The following is a 19,535-nucleotide window of genomic DNA, read 5'->3' as shown; positions in this document are numbered from 1 at the left end:
ACTGCCTGCATCAAAGGGTTGTGATCAGTGGCGGGAAGTCCAGCTGGAGGCCCATCACTAGCAGTGCTCCCCTACGGTCAGTACCGAGGCCAGTCCTCTTTAACATCAGCATGGTACATATATACCATAAGCATAGTATGTATATACCATAGATATATATGTACCATACATATAGGTATGACATAAATGTATACACACATCCATACACCCCCAATCACACATATATGTATATAACACACACACATATATATAGTCTTCAGAAGAGCACAGAAAGACACACTTAGAGCAGGTTGGGTGCAGAGCGCCTTAGCAGCAGCGTACCAGGCCAGTATTGGCAAGTTGTGGAAAATTTTTCAAATTAGGGAAATCTGAAGCTGGTGACATAGCCGAGGGCTGAAGTCAAGGGGAATCCTGCCTCTGAACTCAACGGTGGTTTCATTCTCAGTCTCCACGCTCTCCAACCAGCCACAGTAAGAGGAGTGGCAAAGCAGCAATACAATCAACTACTGGAGAAGGTGGCAACTAAAAATCACAGCAGGGACGTTCTGCTGTTCTCTTTCAAATACGGAAACCAAGGTCATCCTGGATCAATATACTATACAGATCTTGAATGATTATCTCTTCTTTTTGCTTGAAAAAAGCCATGGACAAAACCATCATACAAAAAAAAACCCCAGATAACATTTATCATCGCAAAACAACTGCTATGCAGAATGTCATTACTTTTACAGTACAAGGTGAAATAAATTTTATCCTGCTGTCAAATGTAAGTCTTTATAGCTCTCCATAATGGCTTACCAGGAAAAAAAGATTGTGAAATCAAAATAATAGTAAAAGTGGCAAACCTTTAAGCCTTTCAACATCTGGTATACCAGGAACTGGATTCGGTCTTCAGTTAGTTTCTCGTGCTTCATTATCTTACTCAAGTCTGTTCCCATAAATGGCATGACAAGGTAGCTTAAAGAAAAAAAAGGACAGAATAAATTGTTTGTCAAATAAATTGAAACATAATTGCATGCTATAGTTTGGTGACAATATTAAATTACAGATCATGCAATTTACCAAACAATTCCATCATCATCCTCCTGCCCTCCAAGCTCCTCTGGTTTTATCTATTTTGATTGTCATAAAGAGGTATTTCCATAATCAGTGACAGGGTTGGGCAAGTTGCTAGTTATCAAAAGAATGCAGATTCTGAACTTGGTAGAAAGAACCTAAGCAAGAGCCATGTGATATTTCAGACACCTACACAGAAAACGAAGGTGTTCACGCAAATGCCGTGCATCTCACAATCATGATCGTAGCATTGAACTAGCAGCAACCAAACCGCCTAGATGGTTCATTCAAATAGGCCAGGTCAGACATAACAGCAATAGAGTTGATCAATTAGGGGGCAATAATAACTTCCATTAATTTTCATCTGGCATCATAAACTGGGATTTTCAGGACTTAGAACTGATAAGGAACACCAGCAACAGAAAGCTTGTGACTGCCAAGCTGGCATTTCAAGGCTAACCTTCACTTAAGATCTGGTCTTAAATGAAACTTAACTGTACTTCGCAGTTGCGTGTAGTAAACTCATCCTTCAGAGTCTATCCTTAAAGTCAGGTCTGAACATAAGACAGAGCCAGTCACGTCTGGCACCCGAGGACAAAGTCACCAGTTCTCCTCTTCTTATGAAGACGAGTAGATGTATTTTCATAAAGGCAAGAATTAAATGTGATCATTGTTTCATAGCTACAAATTTTATTATTTAAACGGGTTTCCTCTGGTTAAAATACGCAAATTATAATTCTGCTGATGACTACTATTGAACCTGTATGAAAACTTCATTTATTCTATTAGAATTATAACTATCAACAAAACAGAAATTGAATATAAAGTCATAAGGGAGATGGGGCACTGATTTAGCACTTACCTATAACTAAGAGTTATAGGTAGTATTTTCAACATTTCCTAGGTGCTAAACATTTTTTTCCCTGTGACTTTGGGGACTGGGACTCAGGCTCCCAGTCCCAGCATCCACAGACAAATTTGCTATCCTTTGGATAGAAAAGATGAGCAATTTAGTTCTATAACTATGCAAGGACAGAGCAAATATGGAGAAGAGAATGACATCGCTTATCTCTGCCCCAGTGTAACACATAAACTCCATTTTCTAAGTCACTTGGTATGTTGGTGGGAAATATTTTAACTTCTTTGTTGATGTTCCTGACTGTTGAAAGCATATTAAGTTCTCCTCCAACTCAAACTTATTAAATATATTTTCCCAGAGGTCACGAATATTTGCAATGAGCCATAAAAAAAAAAACCTTTTAGTGACTGTTCTAGAAAAAACAGAGGTAGAAAGAAGTGGGCCAAGAGAATGAAAGAAATATCTACACATCTTTTACTACTGGTAGTGATCTTCAAGCATCCATTAGGATTTTGCTCGCCTGCCATCATCTGTAGAAATCTCAAGGCTCTGAACAGATAGTGATTTATGTGGATCGACAAAGTTCAAAACAATATATAACCATTAAGTACTGTAAAGAACAGGTTAAAAAAGACAAATAAGACCGTATACACACAATTTGCTAAGTTTACAAATTGATGACTTCAAATCTCTTAGAGTCAGAGAGAGGTCATGGTGGGCGGAGAAACGGGCAAAACATAAGAGGCGGAAAACCCACTCCTATCTGAGTTTGAAAATCCAAACTTTAGTAATCATTTATGAGCATTGTAACAGGACAACAATGGGATCAAGCACTATAGGCTCACTTTCAACACTTCGTCTACTACTTAACACTTCACAAACTTATTTTTGTTATTAAAAATTTATTTACAATTGACAGCTGGAGTCCTAAAATAAGCTGAAGAGGTTAGGCACCTGATTATTAATTCACTTAAATGGAAACCTGATGCTTAAAGCATTTAAGCTCTTTGCAAGTTCCAGTTAAATCCCAAAATTCTTACAAAATGAGGAGCAGCAATCTGTTCTGGCATGTTGTGTATGATACAAGCACGGACAATGCAAGGAACACAGGTGAAGAGAGTGAAAAGCAGCTGGTAGTGTAGGACTTCAATTGGTAAAGATTGATGCATTTCTGATTGTGTACACCATTTCAATCAGCTGAACTAAAATTGTAGTTCAACACAAGCATGAGCTGGGAAAGGATGTTGAATATTCCCTCACAAAGGAAATGGAATGTTGTCTTCAATCTTTGTTAGATTGGCTGGTGGAGTACAGGAGCAGGAGAGCGGAGTGGCAAGTAGAGCAGGAGCATGCTAGGGCTAGAAGTTGTCAAAGACCTCGGGTTCTTTAGGGACTGGCTCTGGTGAAACCTTTCTTCTGCTGCTTCTAGCCACAAATCTGCTTGAATCTGAACTTTATACAATAAGCCACAGATAACGCCTCATGACTAGTCAGCAAAAAGAAAGTCTTCCTCAAATGACCCACTTGACCTTTAGTTCACAAAAGCAGTTTCCCCCCTTTTTTTTTCTACATACACACATCTACCTCTGCTCATCTCCAACAGCTTGCCCAAAGCCTTGAAAATAAATTTTGTCATAAATCCATCTGATGTGCAGTTTCAGTTATAAAAAAAGTCCCTCCTACTTGACTTGCACCTCCAAAACTTGAAGGATGATTTTAGGGTCCCATTTAAAACACAGTGCTTGAATGTTAATCATACACACGTGTGTTTCATTACATATACAATATAAAATGCTAGCACAATAGGCAATATGGGCAACACCCTTTTTTTTCCTCCCACACAAGCAAGGATGCTCTGCTCCCAAACACAAACAACTCAGAACTTACAAGTCATTGAACTTCTCCAGTGTTACATCCGGTGTGAACACATCCAATATTCCAATGACCTAAAAATAAGGGAGAGAAAAAAAACCAACCCATGGATTAATACTGATTTAACACAAAAAATCCCAAACTGCATAGTAAGTGAAAAAATATAATAAAAAACATTTCCACAGTGAGACATTATCTACAGGCATAAAGACAGCAGAAAGAATATCTAAAGTAGTGCCTAGCAACACTAGGATTTGTTATCTGATGAACTTTATAACTCTGAGGGCTGTTTGACCCTGTCAGAAAAAATAAAAGAAAATGTATTTACTTGAACAAAAAGTTCAGAGGCTAACAGTTTTATGTAAGAGGAGAGAGAATCTATTAACTTGAATCACTGAAGTGTCAAAAATAAACCAGACAAATCAGTTTATAACCTGAAGCAGTCATAAGTGCTATTCAGCCAGCTGGGCTTCAAACATCTTCTAATTTCAGTAACAGGATAATTTAGGTACATACACTACAATATCTAACTGGGAGTACAGAGAAGAAACTAGGACTAAACTGTTTTTATAGAGAGTAAATTACCAAGAGCTTAATATCATTTACTATGGTTTATACCTTAGGATCTCCTTAAGAGTATTTTTTGTCAAACAAAAGCATTCTATCACTCAACAGAACATAAACAATCCAGTGAAACAGATTTCCCACTACAGTTTTTCCTAGTAGCATGGTTTTCAGCAGAACTAAGCATTATTTCAGCAGACTAGGTGCATTATGGTAACTGCCAATGCTTCTCTCAAGCCCATTAAACACTACAAAATTAAATATACAGAACTTGACGCTCCAAAAGATGTAGCTGGAATTGTCTAAAGCCAGATCTCAGCTTGGATGCTGCTTAATCCAGGTAGTGCCCAACTAGCACAGACTTCTACAGTTACTTCTTTTCTGCTTCTGCTACTAATTCATGACCATTGCTGTCTGCTCAGAGGAAGCGTCCGAAGCCCTGGACCACTCATGGTGTCTCCCAGGTGCAGGCTGCCATGTCAATAGGGGTGGGCAGGAGCTTGCTGGAAAGCAAGCCAAAAGACTAATAACCTTTATAACCTTCTTCAGGCCCATCTCCAGGGCTATACAATTAAAGGACGTGAGATTATACATCAAACTAAAACTGTATAAAATTAGAAACTGCAAGAAAGACACCAGGGGTAACGGCATATTACATTGTCTGATGTTACCATCAAAGTACTAAAAGGACTGCAAATTCCACTTTGACAGCAATCAAGATGGATTTTGGACATTACTACTATGTCTCGATTGCTTCACAAAACAGAGATCTTTAAAAAAAAGTACTTGAAAGTAAAGAGAAGTGAGAGCAGAAATGCAGGAAAAAATCATAGAATGCAAGATAAGAAAGGCAACTTCCTGTATTTAAAGCTTTAAATAAAAATCTCCAACTGTGATGAAATCCTTACTGCACACATTTGTATCTTTTCCACGTTCAGGGGGAACTACTACAGTTAGCCCAGATATTATCAAAATGTCATAATGATTAACCAGATAGAAAAGCTAATAAAGACGGACAGAAAATTTCTTAAGATACACTTTCCTGAAGACTTTTATATGAAACTAATTAAATAAGAGTAATATAACTACCATAAAACAATAATTAAACCCACAGAGGATCTGGTTATTATTTGAAGTAATACCTTCAGTGCTAAAATTACAGCAAGAATTGGTTTTTTATTATTTTTTTGCATGAGAGTTTTACATAAGGTTTTTCATTTCTGCGTAGAGGCAGGGAGAAAGGGAGGAGAGAGGAAGATGTATCTGACAACAATGGAGCATAATGCAGCTCTACGGGCAATTCCTAAGGCAGTGTGTGTACACAGCGTACGCAGCCAGAAAAGTTGTGTGCTCTCCAGAGATGTCAGTATTAAAAGGAAGTTAGCATTTAAACAATAATCTTATCCAATATGCAGTTCTTTCCCCATTAAGCCCTACTTTTTCAGAAGTCCTGCTTGTTTTCCTCAAAGCGATATTTCCATGCCCTCATCTACCTGAGCAAGAAATGTAAGTAAACAAACCCCATCATGTCTGAATGTAGCAGTGAAGACACGGGGACACCACCATAAAAAGAAGGGGCACAGCAGAGGAGGAAATAGTGTGGCCGCTGTACCGCATCCCTCTGTGCGTCGAGGCGTTACCAGGTGCCTGCTGTGAAGCGCAGGAGCACGAAGAACGCATTTCCATGAAGAGCATACCAAGCCCCAAACCACACTTAATGAAGTTCACTAACATTCCGCTGCTTCTCCATTCAAGTAACCAGAGTTCCTGGGAGTTACTTAATGCTGCCTGATATACAATATACATTATTTCTCAGGTGAGGCTGCAAACCAATGGAGACAACCTTATTGCTGCAAAACCTCTGCGGTTGAAGAATACCACTGAGACTAATGCTTAGCTCCTGTTGAAGGGAATTGTAAATAAATCAGAAAACTCTTTTTAACATGACAAGGATTTCACAATACTTTTCCTCTTCTTCCTTCAGCTTTCCAAAAATCCTGAAATCCATTTTAGTGGTAAGACATACTAATAATTAATCAATATAAAAATAGAAGTGAGGGACCCATTTCCTTTCCCTCAGTGATCTTTTTTTAATAGCTGTGCTTTGGGATGATTTTCCTGTACTGGAACAGAGTCATTAGAATTTCCATTTAGGTCACATGTTTCTGCAGATGTGTTAAGCACAAGGAGGTACAGGATAAAATAAATCCTCTGAGGAAGATACAACTCCAGCTATTTCTTAGGAAAAGAACTAGGCAAGGTGTAGGTAACTCCCTCCCCTATAATACCATGGAAAATCCTGTGTCTGTCTAAAATGCTCTCAATTAAATACAGTACTTGTAAAAAAAAACCCTTTACGATACTTAATGTCCCAGCACAAATGTAAGTGACTGTAAAATAGTTACAAGAATCATTTATTTTTCATAGTGTGGCTATACAAAATGTAACAGAGGTATCTGTGAAATCTTCTGTAGCCCTGTTTTTGGTGTTTATTCAGCACACTTACTGATACTACCAGAGATGGGAGCACAGCCAAGGAATGAACCCAGCACACCCTGTGATGGCAATGAAAAGCACCTATTAAAACCAGCAGTGGCACTGCCCTTTCAGGTCTCATTTTTTCCCCATAAACTCTGCCAAAAGGCAGTTTCTCAAATGAATTAGCCCACAAAGAATGCATTTTTTTCCTACCACCCATCTGACTGAAAACCACCCTGGACTTCTGCAGCTTCCACTGCAGTACCTTCCTTGCAAGTATCTCAAGGAGAGGGTGTGATACTGTGTCTTTCCCATCTTTCTCCAATGCAAAACCACAGTAACAGCAAAACTACCCATCTACTGGTTTAACTTGTTTTCCACGGGTATGCTTTTACCTGACGTATTTAATTTGTTGATTGTGTCTCTTCCCTACAAAGCCAGTGTGGAGGGGAAAGGGGTGGGTGTGTGTGACAACATCTCCAGCCCTTCTTATCCCTATTGTCCCTCCCCAGAAGACATTGATACTGACCACCCTGACCAACTTTAACTACTGTCAACAAATAACTAACAGCTTTGCCTTGTTAAGGTGGTTTCTGCCCTTCCCTTCTCAGCTGCCTCCTTTTCCAAAGGCTATTCCAGCAGCGGAGCACAACAGCAAAGAGCTCCTCATCTCCATCCTCCCCCTCACTTCCATGTGTTGGGTTACTTTTATTCAAGGGCTGTTCCACTGCATTTCTGTAAAGGAAAGTTTCTGACTTAAGCAGCAGCACATCAACAGAAGACTCAGATATTGTATAAATTAATAAGTAATGTAGGTTATGTCTCTTATACGGTAAGCGCTGCTTTCTCTTGCAGATGTTACGCATGAAAACACAGTGAAGTTGAGTGGCTTTGGCACCCGGGCTACAAACGAAAGTACATTTTTTAAGAGAGAGATCCCTGCTGGGGTACACTGAGCTACATGTTACGCTGCATTAAATTTTCTGCGGGGTTAGCTTCAGCTTCATGTTCCTGCGCTGTTCCACATCACAGGGCACCTGCATCCTTTTACCACACTAGGAAGTCTCAACCTTTTTAAAATTGCTACTATCCACGCACAAGGCTTGCAGCACAGGTTCCTTTCTTCCTCTCTGATTATTGCTATGTGACACGAGGGGTGCCTGCTGATGGACAGAGAGCCCCTTTCCTTTCTGTCTGCCACTGAGCACACCAGCAGGCACAAAACGTACCCATGAGCATCACCGCACCCTTCTTTCAAAGGACCCATATGTAACTCTGGACAGGTCCAAATCCTGTGGGCAGGCACACCTTCATCTCTGGATTGGATGCCAATCCAAAGAGAAGGGTTAGCTTTCAGTGCTGTCTTCTTTATTTTCATTTACTGGACTAGGCTAATCAGTCTGCTTCATCAGTACCTAAGGCTGGGGTATGAATAAATGGCTATCAGCTGAAGCCCAGCCTAGGTAAAGCACCTACCTATTAGACAGGTTTGTGAAAATAAGCAGAAGTGACAACTGATGGTGGCTTTTGAGTACCAAAAGAAGCAACTCTGGTGTCCTGTCAGCTCCCTAGCTGCGCTAAGCTTTCAGACTGCAGAAAGGCAGCCAGGAGCGTTTCTCCCCTACAACCTTTTGGCAGCAATAAATTATCCAGTTATAACTGTATTTTTGCCTTCATAAGGAGATTTGCCATCGCCAGCCAGGATTCCTGAATTGCACTTTGCTGGCACTTGTGTGCCCAAAGGATGTGAATTTTCAGCTGGTGCAGTCCTGCAGGACTTGCTGCAGGAAACCTCTTCTAAGACAGCGAGCCTGCTTTCATCTGTAAAGGCATTACTCATCTACAGCTCCCTTCTGGGTCTGATTTTGTACACTGCAGAGGCTGTTGCTCTTCCAGTGCTCACGTCGGGCTAGATGAACTGCAAAAGGTAACAGTTTTAAGATTGTCTCAGGCAGGAACACAGAGTGCCCCGCTATTTTCTCTAGAACAAACTCCTCCCTTGGTTGATACTGTGTAGGTGTAAATAAAAAGCCCTACATTTTTTTCAAAATAAAGAAGTCAACAGAATTCAATAGTAGCCAACCTAAAAGTGAAAGCCTGCTCCATCCTGAGAAATGTTAACTGTAGAGACACAGACAATTTGGTGTCTGTTGGACACCTGAGTTCTTTCCAAAAGGGGAAAAAAAGCTACATGGTTCTCATAATGCAGAACGCACAACACACACTGGTCTTCAGATGTGGGAATACACCGGAGAATAACTTCCACTCAGAGCAATGAATGAGAGCATAATATAGAGCACCTTTAAACAAATACTGCAGTTGCCTCTTACATACAAGAGTTTCCAGGAAGAGAAAACATCTGTAGAATATTAACTGACCCAAGAAACATTTAACAGGCATTTGTCAAAAATTTTATGCCAGAAACATGTCCAGAATTTAAGTTGATGGAATTGCATCAGAATTCCTGTGTGTGCTTATATGTATACAAAGATATACACATATGTACACATGCATGCATCTACCATGGTGGCCATATTTTCACTGGTTTTGGTTTTAAGCCAGAGCCATAATAGATAATCTTAAGGGTCCTCACTTTAACTGAACTCAAAATGGAAAAAACCAGGGAACAAAAGCAGCACCACTGAAAAAGACTTCCTAAAGGTAAACAGTCTGTTCTTCTATACAAGACACAGCAGATGCCAAAGAAATAATCAAGAGCTGCTAAGGCTGTAGTGGGATGAATACTTCAAGCTAGCATGAGTAAATGAAGAAAAAAAACCAACCCACCAAACCCAGTGCTTTCTTTGTTCTGCCTTAGCTGGTTTTATTCCTTATTTTCACACCATTCCCCCCTCTAGTGCCAGAACAACTGTTTATGCAGCTACCGAGTGATCCAGCAGCTCATCACACTGGAAGCTATCTTTTCTTTTTGGCAACGTCTGAGGAATTGATCTGCGTTAGACTGCTGCTTAGGCAGTAGAAGTAGCTTATGATGTTGGTAATACACCCCAGATCCTCTCAAATTGGGTCTGTGCCTGCATTTCAGCCTACCAAAAAAAAAAAAAAAAAAAAAAAAGGATACCAGTGCCATTAAAGACAGTAATTTATCTCCTAACAGCCAGGTACCATCCTCTCCACACACAGCCTCTGCCTCATGGTCCTCAGCTCCATTTGTCCTCTGGATTTGTTTGCAAAGGGTTGACGAGAAGTTCTGTGCTACCAAGTTTGCACAGTTTATGTAGAAATATTCCTTACTCCATTTGAGTAATGTCCCGCTTGAGAGCCATTAGGGAGAACAAAGGTCTAGCATATATAATGGAAGATGGTTATGCCAGCAACCAGAGTTGCCTCCTCCTGAAAACGCCCAAATAGACAAGCAAATTGACCCATGAGTTAGCTAGCTTCCCTACAAGGTAAAATACAGTTCCAGTAGAACTCAGTAGGATGACTCCTACGTTTTGTTTTTTTTTTACAGGACTCCTTGTCATCCTTCAACCCTTCCACATTAAGGAGATTAGCATATTCCTCAAAGGGTCTATAATGGAGGTCATCCAGGGTATTAAGCAAAGTTTTCCTCCGTGTTCTTCACTGAAGCATGACATGCTGATGAATTATACCACTGTGGCATGGGTTTAATGGTATCTTCTGCTACCTTAATGGAGGATCAGAGATGCTATTTTTAACACGATGTGTCAGACAATTACAATTTCTTCCATCATTCTGAATACAGCATAAGGTTAAATAAACTATGATAATGTGTTGCTACATGCTTAACACAACGCTTCCCCGAAAGCTATAGAGGGCAGAGATGGTCCACTGAGAGGTAATCACAGTGAAACAAACAAAACATCACACTCTGTATGTAATCCAACATCAAATGCATCATGATTACAGAAGTCATTTTAAAAGAAAAACAGATGAGAAGAGTGAGTTGGATGCAATTTTAACTATTAAATTAAAAAAAAACAACCTTGAAATAATTTATATCCTGAAGTAGGAAAAAAGCAAGATGAAGATTTGCACTGGCAGATTAGTGCAACGTGTCAACAATATCCCAAGTCTAATCCATAGTGGCAGTAACGTTAGACCAGCTACCACACACCACCACCTCCTCTACGTACTTCAATTACCAACACCCAAGATGGAGAGAACACTGGTATCAGTATTTTATTGTGGTCTTTGAAACAACTACTTCAGTTTTATTAATTTTTGATAGCAGTTGTATTTATAGTACAGCCAGAAAGATAGATAACTGCTATTTTATACAAATATACTATAACGTATTAGTTAACAGAAAAATCGGGAAAAGTACTTCAATCACTGCTCTATTCTACTAATTCCTGTTATAAGGAAATATGCACCCACGTGAGTGAGGCCCATTCAGAACGCCACAGCCAGACCCACAGAAGCCACAATGGTAAGGAGAGAGAACAGGCAGCTGTCCTGTCACTACTGTACATATCACTAAAGGTGCACACAGCACACTAGGGACCACTGATGTGAATGGGAAAGGACCTTACTGTCTGCCTGTAAATCCATCCTTTAGTAGAAATATGCAAAAAAAAAAAAAAAAAAAAAAAAAAAAAAGGCTTTTTGACATAGTGGTGGGTCAAAGGCGGGGCTGAAAATCCTTATGAGTAGTGATGCTGGTTTAATTTTGGATGGGTGGAGCCGCTAAAGGAGTGTCCTGAGATCAGCACGGGGACAAGAAATCCTAAAAGGTGTCATTGCTATTCCTAATTCACCATGGCAAAGCAACTGAACAGAAAGGTGTGAGGCTGGGAAGGTGGATGGAAATTCTCTTGATGGGCTGTAGTGCCATCTCAGCCTCATTGTAGATGGGTGGAGTAGTCAGCTTTTGCCTTCACGGTGCCTGCAAATCCCTGCAGGATCATTTATCCAGTCTTTGTTCTCTAATGAGTAGATGCCATAATTCACGGTGAAACTTTTCCTTAGTACATAGACCAGATTCTTCTTTCTGTGGCCCAAACTGTTTCCTAAGACTGTAAATTATTCCCTTCCTTCATATATATTGATTTTTAACTTTTACAGATCGTGCTCACATTCCCCAGGGAGTATTATCTTCTAGACTCTATCAAATAAGTCCATGGAGGGGTTCCAGAGTACTATTCTGAAGGGCATACACCACATAAAACCCACCAGGAGCAGAAAACACCACCCAACAGATTACTCTGGGAAATGGAAGAAAAATAATCTCAAAATTCTGGACACAGTTAGGAGCTTGGCAACTGCATGAGTTGCTCTGCTCCCAAATGTTCACTAAAGAAAATGCTGAGAGTATTAAAGCCCATGCATGACACAGAAGTTCCCTGCAAACGTTAACTCTTTAACATATACAGCAGTGGTTATGAAGCAGTTACTCCAAAGGAATCAAGTAAAGCGATCAAATGTATTAAAAGATTCAGACTAAAATGTTAACAGGCACACAAGTTCTTAAGCCTACAAAAAGGTTTGTTTTTTCCCGGACAGTCAGGACATCCTGCAGATTATTCTTCAAAATGAACCTAGTATTGTTGGTACTTATGATGTTATTATCATAACGTCAAATGGCAATGGCTGGCTATTATTATTATCAGTTTCTCTTATCCCCACTTCCAATCTCTTAGCTTTCCTTGAAGGCCATCTGAATGGAGCTATGGTCTAATCTCCCAGATTATTAACATTTTAAACCAGACTCTTAAGCATCATTTTAACAACTCCCCCTGAAACTCTTCCCCCCCCCCACATGCATTCACGACAAACAGCATTTAAATTTAGCCACTACTGTGATCCTCCAAGCCCACCCTGGGGCTCTTCTCACCTGGAGCCCACGCTTTGGTTCCACAATAACTGTTTCCACACAAATCTCTTCTTTTTTTTTTTTCTTAAACCACTAAACGCTGTTGGGACTAAGTGTCTTTATCTCAAGGACACTTTCAACACTACTTTCTGTGCCTCTTCTTTTGCATTATGTGGGAATCTGTGCAGAGCCTGTATCCTATTCTCTGCTTCCCAGTAAACAATTTATTTAGTCATTCACAAACTCTTCCTGTTTCACATTAGTACAGCCCCAAAACTTTCAAATGCTTCGTGAATGATAAAAAAAAAAAAGGAAAACCTTACCCTCTCCCCAAAGATAGGCACGTGTACCAGTCATCTTCACGCAAGTTCAGAAGAAAAGAGATGCTGGCACCCGAGACGTGCAGGCACAGACACATGTTCTGCACCCCCCGGCACCTCACAGCAACACAGTGATGGAGATGATTGCAATTTCTGTTCCTTAATCTCTCCCTCTAGCTCTGAGCACAAATTTCACCGTGGTCCTAACCTTCCCCACCCAACCTTTCCTACATGGAAATGAAGTGGCGTTTCTCACAGGATATTCTAATTTGTGCGAGCTGATGTTTGTAGATAAAGGAGAGATGGACAAAAGACAGACACACAGATCTTGCCCAAAGACTCCTGAATTTCATGCAGCCACACGTGTGGCTTTTCCAGCTTTTAGGATGTGTAAAGTGGGGCCTCGGGGGGATATCTGCTAATCCCCCAACTCACGTTTTCGTGCTTCATGTGTTTCAGGAGACGCAGCTCTCGGTAGGCTCGTTTGGCAAAGAGTTCGGACTGGAACGGGCGGTACAATTTCTTAATGGCCACCTTGGTACCGCTTCTTCCATCGACGGCTGAGCTTTAAGGCAAAAGGAAGAGCTTGGGGAGCGAGGCCCGAAGCGGGACCCCGCTTTCAAACCCCGCCGGCGCCGGGGAGCGGCCGCATCCTGCCCCATGCCGCCCACCCCTCAACCTGCCGGGTGCCTGCGTGGCCTCCCCAGGTAGGAGACCACCTCCCCAAAACACCGCGCCGGCAGTTCCATTCGTTTAAAAGGCTGCCAGGCCCTCTGGTGAAAAGCAGCCAATTTTTAAAAGCTTGAAAGAGGAACATCTGGGGAGGAAGGGGAAAAAAAAAAAAAAAAGAAAAAAGGGAAAAAAAAAAAAAAACCCAACATGAAAAAATCCCCCAAACCACCACCACCACTAGGCGTCCCGTCCCAAGGGCCAACACGCCGGGTTCTGGGGACGCCGCCGCTGCGGGGGAGCCGGGCAGGGCCGGGCAGGGCGGTACCGGCCCCCGAGCTGCGTTTGCTGCAGGGACGAAACCAGGCGTGGGACGGCAGGCGGAGGGCCGGGCTCCCCCGGCGGCACAAGCTGACTCCGCGGGGGCGGCCAGGTGGGCAGCGGTGCCGGCCCCCTCCGCCCCCGCCGGCAGCGGGCCGGGCCGGGCACAACAACCGGAAAAAGTTGGCAGGGAACAACGGGAGAGGGGACGGGGCGGGCAGCGTCCCCCCGGCCCCGTCCGCCCCCTCCCGGGGCCGCCCCGCCTCGCCCCGCTCACCAGACGGCTCCGTAGGCGCCGGACCCCACCGGCTGCAGGTCCCGGTAGCGGTCCCGCACTTCCCAGAGGGTCTTGGTGATCTCCTGCCGGTAGAAACCGTTCTTGGGGGAGGACATGGCGCTGCGGCCCCCCGCCGCCACCCGCCGACAAAGAGCCCGGGCCCGGGCCGGGGCGGGGGGGGAGCGGGAGCGGCCGGCGCCGCCGAGCCGAGGCGGGCCCCGGCGAGGGGCTGGGCTTGGGCGAGCGGCGCCGCCCGCCCCCGCCCCGCACCCCCCGCCCCGCACCCCCCGCCGCAGGCCCGGTCGCCCGCCCCGCGCCTCCCCCGGCGGGGCCGACGCCGCCACCGGCACCGCCACCGGGAGCCGGGGTGCCTGGGGCCGCGCTCCGCCGAGGCGGGGGGTGTCGAACCGCGGGGTGTCCCGGGGGCGCTGGGCGATGTCCCCAGCCGTCCTGCCCGCCTGTGCCCGGCGGCGGGGGAGCAGGTGCCGAGGCTGTCGCTGCCCGCCCAAGTCATAGAACCATAGAATGGTTTGGGTTGGAAGGGATCTTAAAGATCATCTAGTGCCCACCCACTGCCACGGGCAGGGACACCTCCCACCAGACCAGGTTGCTCAAAGCCCCATCCAGCCTGGCCTTGAACACTTCCAGGGATGGGGCGTCCACAACTTCTCTGGGCAACCTGTTCCAGTGTCTCACCACCCTCACAGTAAAGAATTTCTTCCCAATATCGAATCTAAATCTACCCTCTTCCAGTTTGAAGCCATTGCCCCTCATCCTATCACATGCCCTTGTAAAAAGTCTCTCTCCAGCTTTCAAGTCCTGGCCAGAGAGCTGAAAGCAAACCCATCCCGGGGCTCGGGTTGTGCCTGTGCTCCCCACGGTGCGGCACCGGGCTCGGGGCTGGTTCTGCCGTCCTGGTTTGGGTCTGCTAAGATGCAACCGTCTTTTCCATGAAAGTGTTAAGGAGTACAGGGGGCTGTAAACTGATGAGAGTTGGGGGCGCAAAAGTGAGCTTTCAGATGACCTTTGCACCAAGGTGTACAGCTGAGGGCTTCCCAGTTCGTCTCAGGGTCAGACCCCAGGTTTCAACAATATTTCATGTGGTTCAATAGAAACAAGCCCACGCTTGGTTCAGTTGCCCAGAGCAAGCAGTCCCCGGTGTGGTCGGTGCGATGCGAAACAGTTCAAGCAGCAGCTTGAAACAGTTGCAGGGCTGGAGTGCAACCAACTTTCTCGTATCTCTTCCGTAAATAGGCCTGGACTGACACATGTAAGGCAAAGACCTGCTTTAAAAATTTTTTACGTGTTCTCTGTGTTAATATAATTAAAACTCTTGTCCTTCAGGGTCCGTTAAAGCCTTTGTTTCATCTGACTTCAGCCCTGAGCAATGTTGCTGAGGTTAGATAATTCAGACTTGCTGTCACTAGAGTTCAATTTGTGGCTTAGCTCGAAAGGGGCAATCTGGCCAAGTTTCGTTGTTCCTGATGCCTTTTTGGTAGTTGCCATGGGCCTGAACCTTTTCCTGCCTGACTACTGAAGGTGGAAGAGTGGCCCTGCCCTTCCTCCTCCCAATATTTATGTGTCGGGTACAGGAGGAAAACGTCCTTCCAACCAACAGATGCGTGCTCCAGCGCTGACCTCTGCTGATGGGTGACCTGCTCCGGGTTTAGTGAGAATGGAAACCAACCTTCTGGCATTTGTCGGGTAATGTGAGGCTTGTGTCAAGTGTTAGATTAACGGTACATGTTTGCTTTTAGAATCCACTGTTCCAGCAGATTTTTTTTTTATTTTTTTTTTAAATTTCTGGCATCCCTTTTATACCATGTTTGCCATTCAGATGATGGCTGGAGTGAAATGTGGTATGGGCAAGGTGAAGGACAGAGCACCTTCCACTCAGTTCTGGGCCAGTCCATTAGTTAAATTACTTTTAATGACAAATATGTATGTTTCTAATATAGTAAGGAATAGTTCTGCTTTTGATCCCTCATCTATTTTTGCTTTATCCAGTTGTGGTAAAATGATGCTTTCTTACTGCTTACTTTTTATCACGGCAGAAAGTAGATGATTTTGGTACAGTAGATGAAAGTACTAACCCAGTACTGAGACAACATCACTCTTGTGCAGAAGCTGAGGATATTACAGAGCAACTTTTGTAAGATATTTTAAATTAAGTGGCAATGTTGGCCAGTGCTGTTTTTCCCATGTTTTTCCTTCATGTAAGTATTTAAGTATACTTTGACATCGGTGGGTGAGGTAGCAGCATAGGTCAAATGCAAGACCACGTTTCCCCATCAGGTCACACATATCGCAGACGAACTGATAAACTTACTGAAAAGGCTAGGAAATCTGCGCTGTTGTAATGAGGGAAGCTGTGTCTAATAAAACCATTAAAAGTGTCCATGAAGGGAGTGAGATGAGAAACTTGGATCCATCCACAACTGATAGATCTTACGGCAGCGTCACAAAAAGCGTGAGCCTCAGCATCCTGCTGAGCTCGGCTGGAGACACGGTGATGTGTTTTCCCAAAGACAGTCTGTCGCAATGAGACTAATAGGATACTACAGCCATATCTTATCCCAGGCAATGTGTGCTTGACAGGGTAAATTAACAAAGGAATGCTATCAGATGTTTCTGCTTTTGGCACATGCTTATTGTAAAGTTTATAGAACAAGAAGGGACCTTCTTCAGACATCATGAATAAAAGATAATAAATGCATTAATGATGCAAAAATCCCACTTTTCTAAAGCCCATCCCATAAAGGGAAGCTCGGCAAGGTTGTTACCAGGAAGAAACATTTGTTTTGATACCTCCGGGTTTTTTTAAAGAGCCAACTTTCCACGTGTTGGAAGGCTGCCATCAGCTGCAAAGCATATGAGGTAGCCGGGATGCGCACAGTAGTCTTTCTAATCCTTCCGGGAACTGAGAGCTCCATTTACACTCCAGCCTGGACATGGGGCTTTGGTGGTGGAGCAGGAGCTCTGCAAGAGAGCAGCGAGAAAGCTAGTCATGTTTTCCTGAGCAATTCTGCATGTATGGAGTCTGGTGACACAGTCTGATGGCAACGCTGCTCAGAACAAACTGTTAATCAGCAATGATAAGATGGCACAGCTTAGTTTGTCAGGAGCTGAGCTGCGGGCTGGCTCCCGGGCCCTGGGCGGAGGAGGTGTATCTGTGTGAGCAGGGAGAGGGACTGGGACCTTGATCACCAGTCCAGGCACTGGCAAGGTGGATTCAACCAGGGAAAAGCAGGAGATCATACAAAGTCCTTGGAAAAATCCAGCATCTTCCCACCTTTCTGTCTGTTTATGTCTTTCACACGGTCATTTTATTTTTGATACACTAAGTGACATATGAACATACCTTAAATGTCAGTAAACATAAAATCTTGCTGAATTGTCAAAAGCTGATTCCTAGAACATTATTTTTTAACCAGCTTTCTATATCCCCACCTTCAAAAAGTACTCTGTTATGTCTACTTAAGATATGCTGCCGTGGAGGAAGTGAGTCCATTTTATTTATTACAAGAAACAAGAAGCAAAGCTTAAATAAAATAAATCTCGGTTTTCATCTGAAAACATTCCCTTGAGTCCCCACCCTTCCCCAGTGGAGCTACTGCCAACTATTTTGCAACTTCTCTGGTTTTGTCTCCCTGAACCCTGAGCAGGGTGCTTCGGCTCCAGTTGCTGTGACAGGGAGCACCCCTGGGGGCCTCGCCACGTGGCGAGAGCACTTGGCCATCAGCAGAAAAGAAGAAATACGCACCACCTAAATGCACTTTTTTTTAAATTGTTTTTTATTTTTTAAACTGGCTATTTCATTTGTTCAAGAGGTCAAGTGAGAACTTAGCAAGTAACTGTATACTACCCCGTTACCCCTCTTTGCTGGAGGGGGCTGGGGGAAGTGAGGCTGGGTGTAGAGGGTAGCAGACAGCTGTGTATAAACCAACTGCTTTAACACTCTTAACTCTTTCTCCTCAGAGCCTCCCTAAAGGTCGTCTTCATACTCTTTCCTGCAATAAACCGTAGGAGTTTTGTTTTGAAACTGTCACAGATTATCACAATCTGAGATGCTATTGCGTATAGAGGAAAAGATACTCGTGTTGAAGAGTTTCCGAACTTCAATGCAAAAATCATACAGAAAGACCATGAAAATGTATCGTTGACAGCTTTATGTATTTTTCATTACATATTTGTGCACATCACCTGTTTAAATCACCAAAAACTTGGTGTTACTCTAACCCTGTCCTTCCCATCCTCCCATTCATTTGCTGTGTTTCCATCTCACGGAGAGCTGGGCAGGACAGGACTACAAGGTGTTCTTTTTGTATACAATATAGCGTAACTAGGGTTTATTCCTGATTTGAGCCTTCAGGCTCTATTATAAAATAAGTACGAAATAGGAATATATTACCTTAGTGCTAATCTACAGGATATTATTCAATAAGGATCAAAGTATGGCTCAGTAGAGGCTGGCAGTTATGGCAGATTCAATGTATATTTGTGATTCAGTATTTCTACTGCATTCAGTATTACTTGTGATCAAATTGGAACCTAAAAGGACTAGCTAAAACTTCTGTACTGTGGCATACATCTTAATTTGTGGCAATAATTGAAGCTGGGGGACTACGTGAGTGCAAAATGAGGCATTTGTATGCACGCAGGATTGAAGTCTAATTGAACGGTTTCATTCATTATGTAGAAATTTCCCATCTAATGGATTAAGCGTCGGATTGGTTGGAAGATCAGCGTTCGCATCGGAAGCTCACAATATATTCCCTCCCTGCAGTGAAAACTTAGACCCCTTCAGGCAAATCAGTTCAATATTTTATCTTACGGCAGAAAGAAGGTCAGTGGCAGCTACACTAATGCAGCTTTCTGAGTCTCTTGATACTAGTCCCATAAAAACCCTTACGCTTTTTGCCTAGACTCATAAATTAATGACACTTGGTGCTCCCACATGTGCGAGCCTGCTGATTTTCTAAGGACCAGCTTTAGAGAGTTGCGTTACATCCGTAAACAGTAGCAGCACGGTTCACGTGTAAGAGAAACAAGTGGCTGCTTTTAAAGCAAAGAGAGGTGTTGCTATTAGCTCCTTCCTAAGGAGACCGATCTTGCCGAGGCCGAACTCCTTTTCTGCTGCTACCAAAAGACATAATTTACTCAACTTGCAGTGCAATTCTCTTTTGGTGACAGCTAAATCTTCACCACTGCTCATCTGTCAGGGATACTTGGGCCAAGTCAGCAATTTGCAGATGTAGAAAAGGATACTTAAATAATTTGTGCCTGCGGCTAAATACAGTACTTTTTTCACAGATTCAC

The 19,535-nt window shown here is 43.3% G+C and overlaps 1 protein-coding gene across 2 annotated transcripts in view; it reads right to left on the bottom strand.

Moving 5' to 3' along the window:
* MAPK12 (mitogen-activated protein kinase 12) overlaps positions 1 to 14,433 on the bottom strand; it is a 40,211-nt gene extending 25,778 nt beyond the window's left edge. The window contains exons 1-4 of one of the 2 annotated variants that reach the window (XM_074164480.1): positions 14,217 to 14,433; positions 13,385 to 13,514; positions 3,803 to 3,861; positions 846 to 957 (exon numbers count right to left, since the gene is read on the bottom strand). In XM_074164480.1, the coding sequence (XP_074020581.1) occupies positions 846 to 957; positions 3,803 to 3,861; positions 13,385 to 13,514; positions 14,217 to 14,332 (417 nt within the window). In that variant the 5' untranslated portion in view covers positions 14,333 to 14,433. The remainder of the gene's footprint in view (positions 1 to 845; positions 958 to 3,802; positions 3,862 to 13,384; positions 13,515 to 14,216) is intronic. The other variant, XM_074164489.1, reaches the window with a different exon arrangement.
* Positions 14,434 to 19,535: the final 5,102 nt, after the last annotated feature.

The sequence above is a fragment of the Numenius arquata genome, chromosome 2, assembly GCF_964106895.1.
Source record: "Numenius arquata chromosome 2, bNumArq3.hap1.1, whole genome shotgun sequence".
Taxonomy (NCBI): Eukaryota; Metazoa; Chordata; class Aves; order Charadriiformes; family Scolopacidae; genus Numenius; species Numenius arquata.
This window is presented reverse-complemented; position numbering and strand designations above follow the sequence as displayed.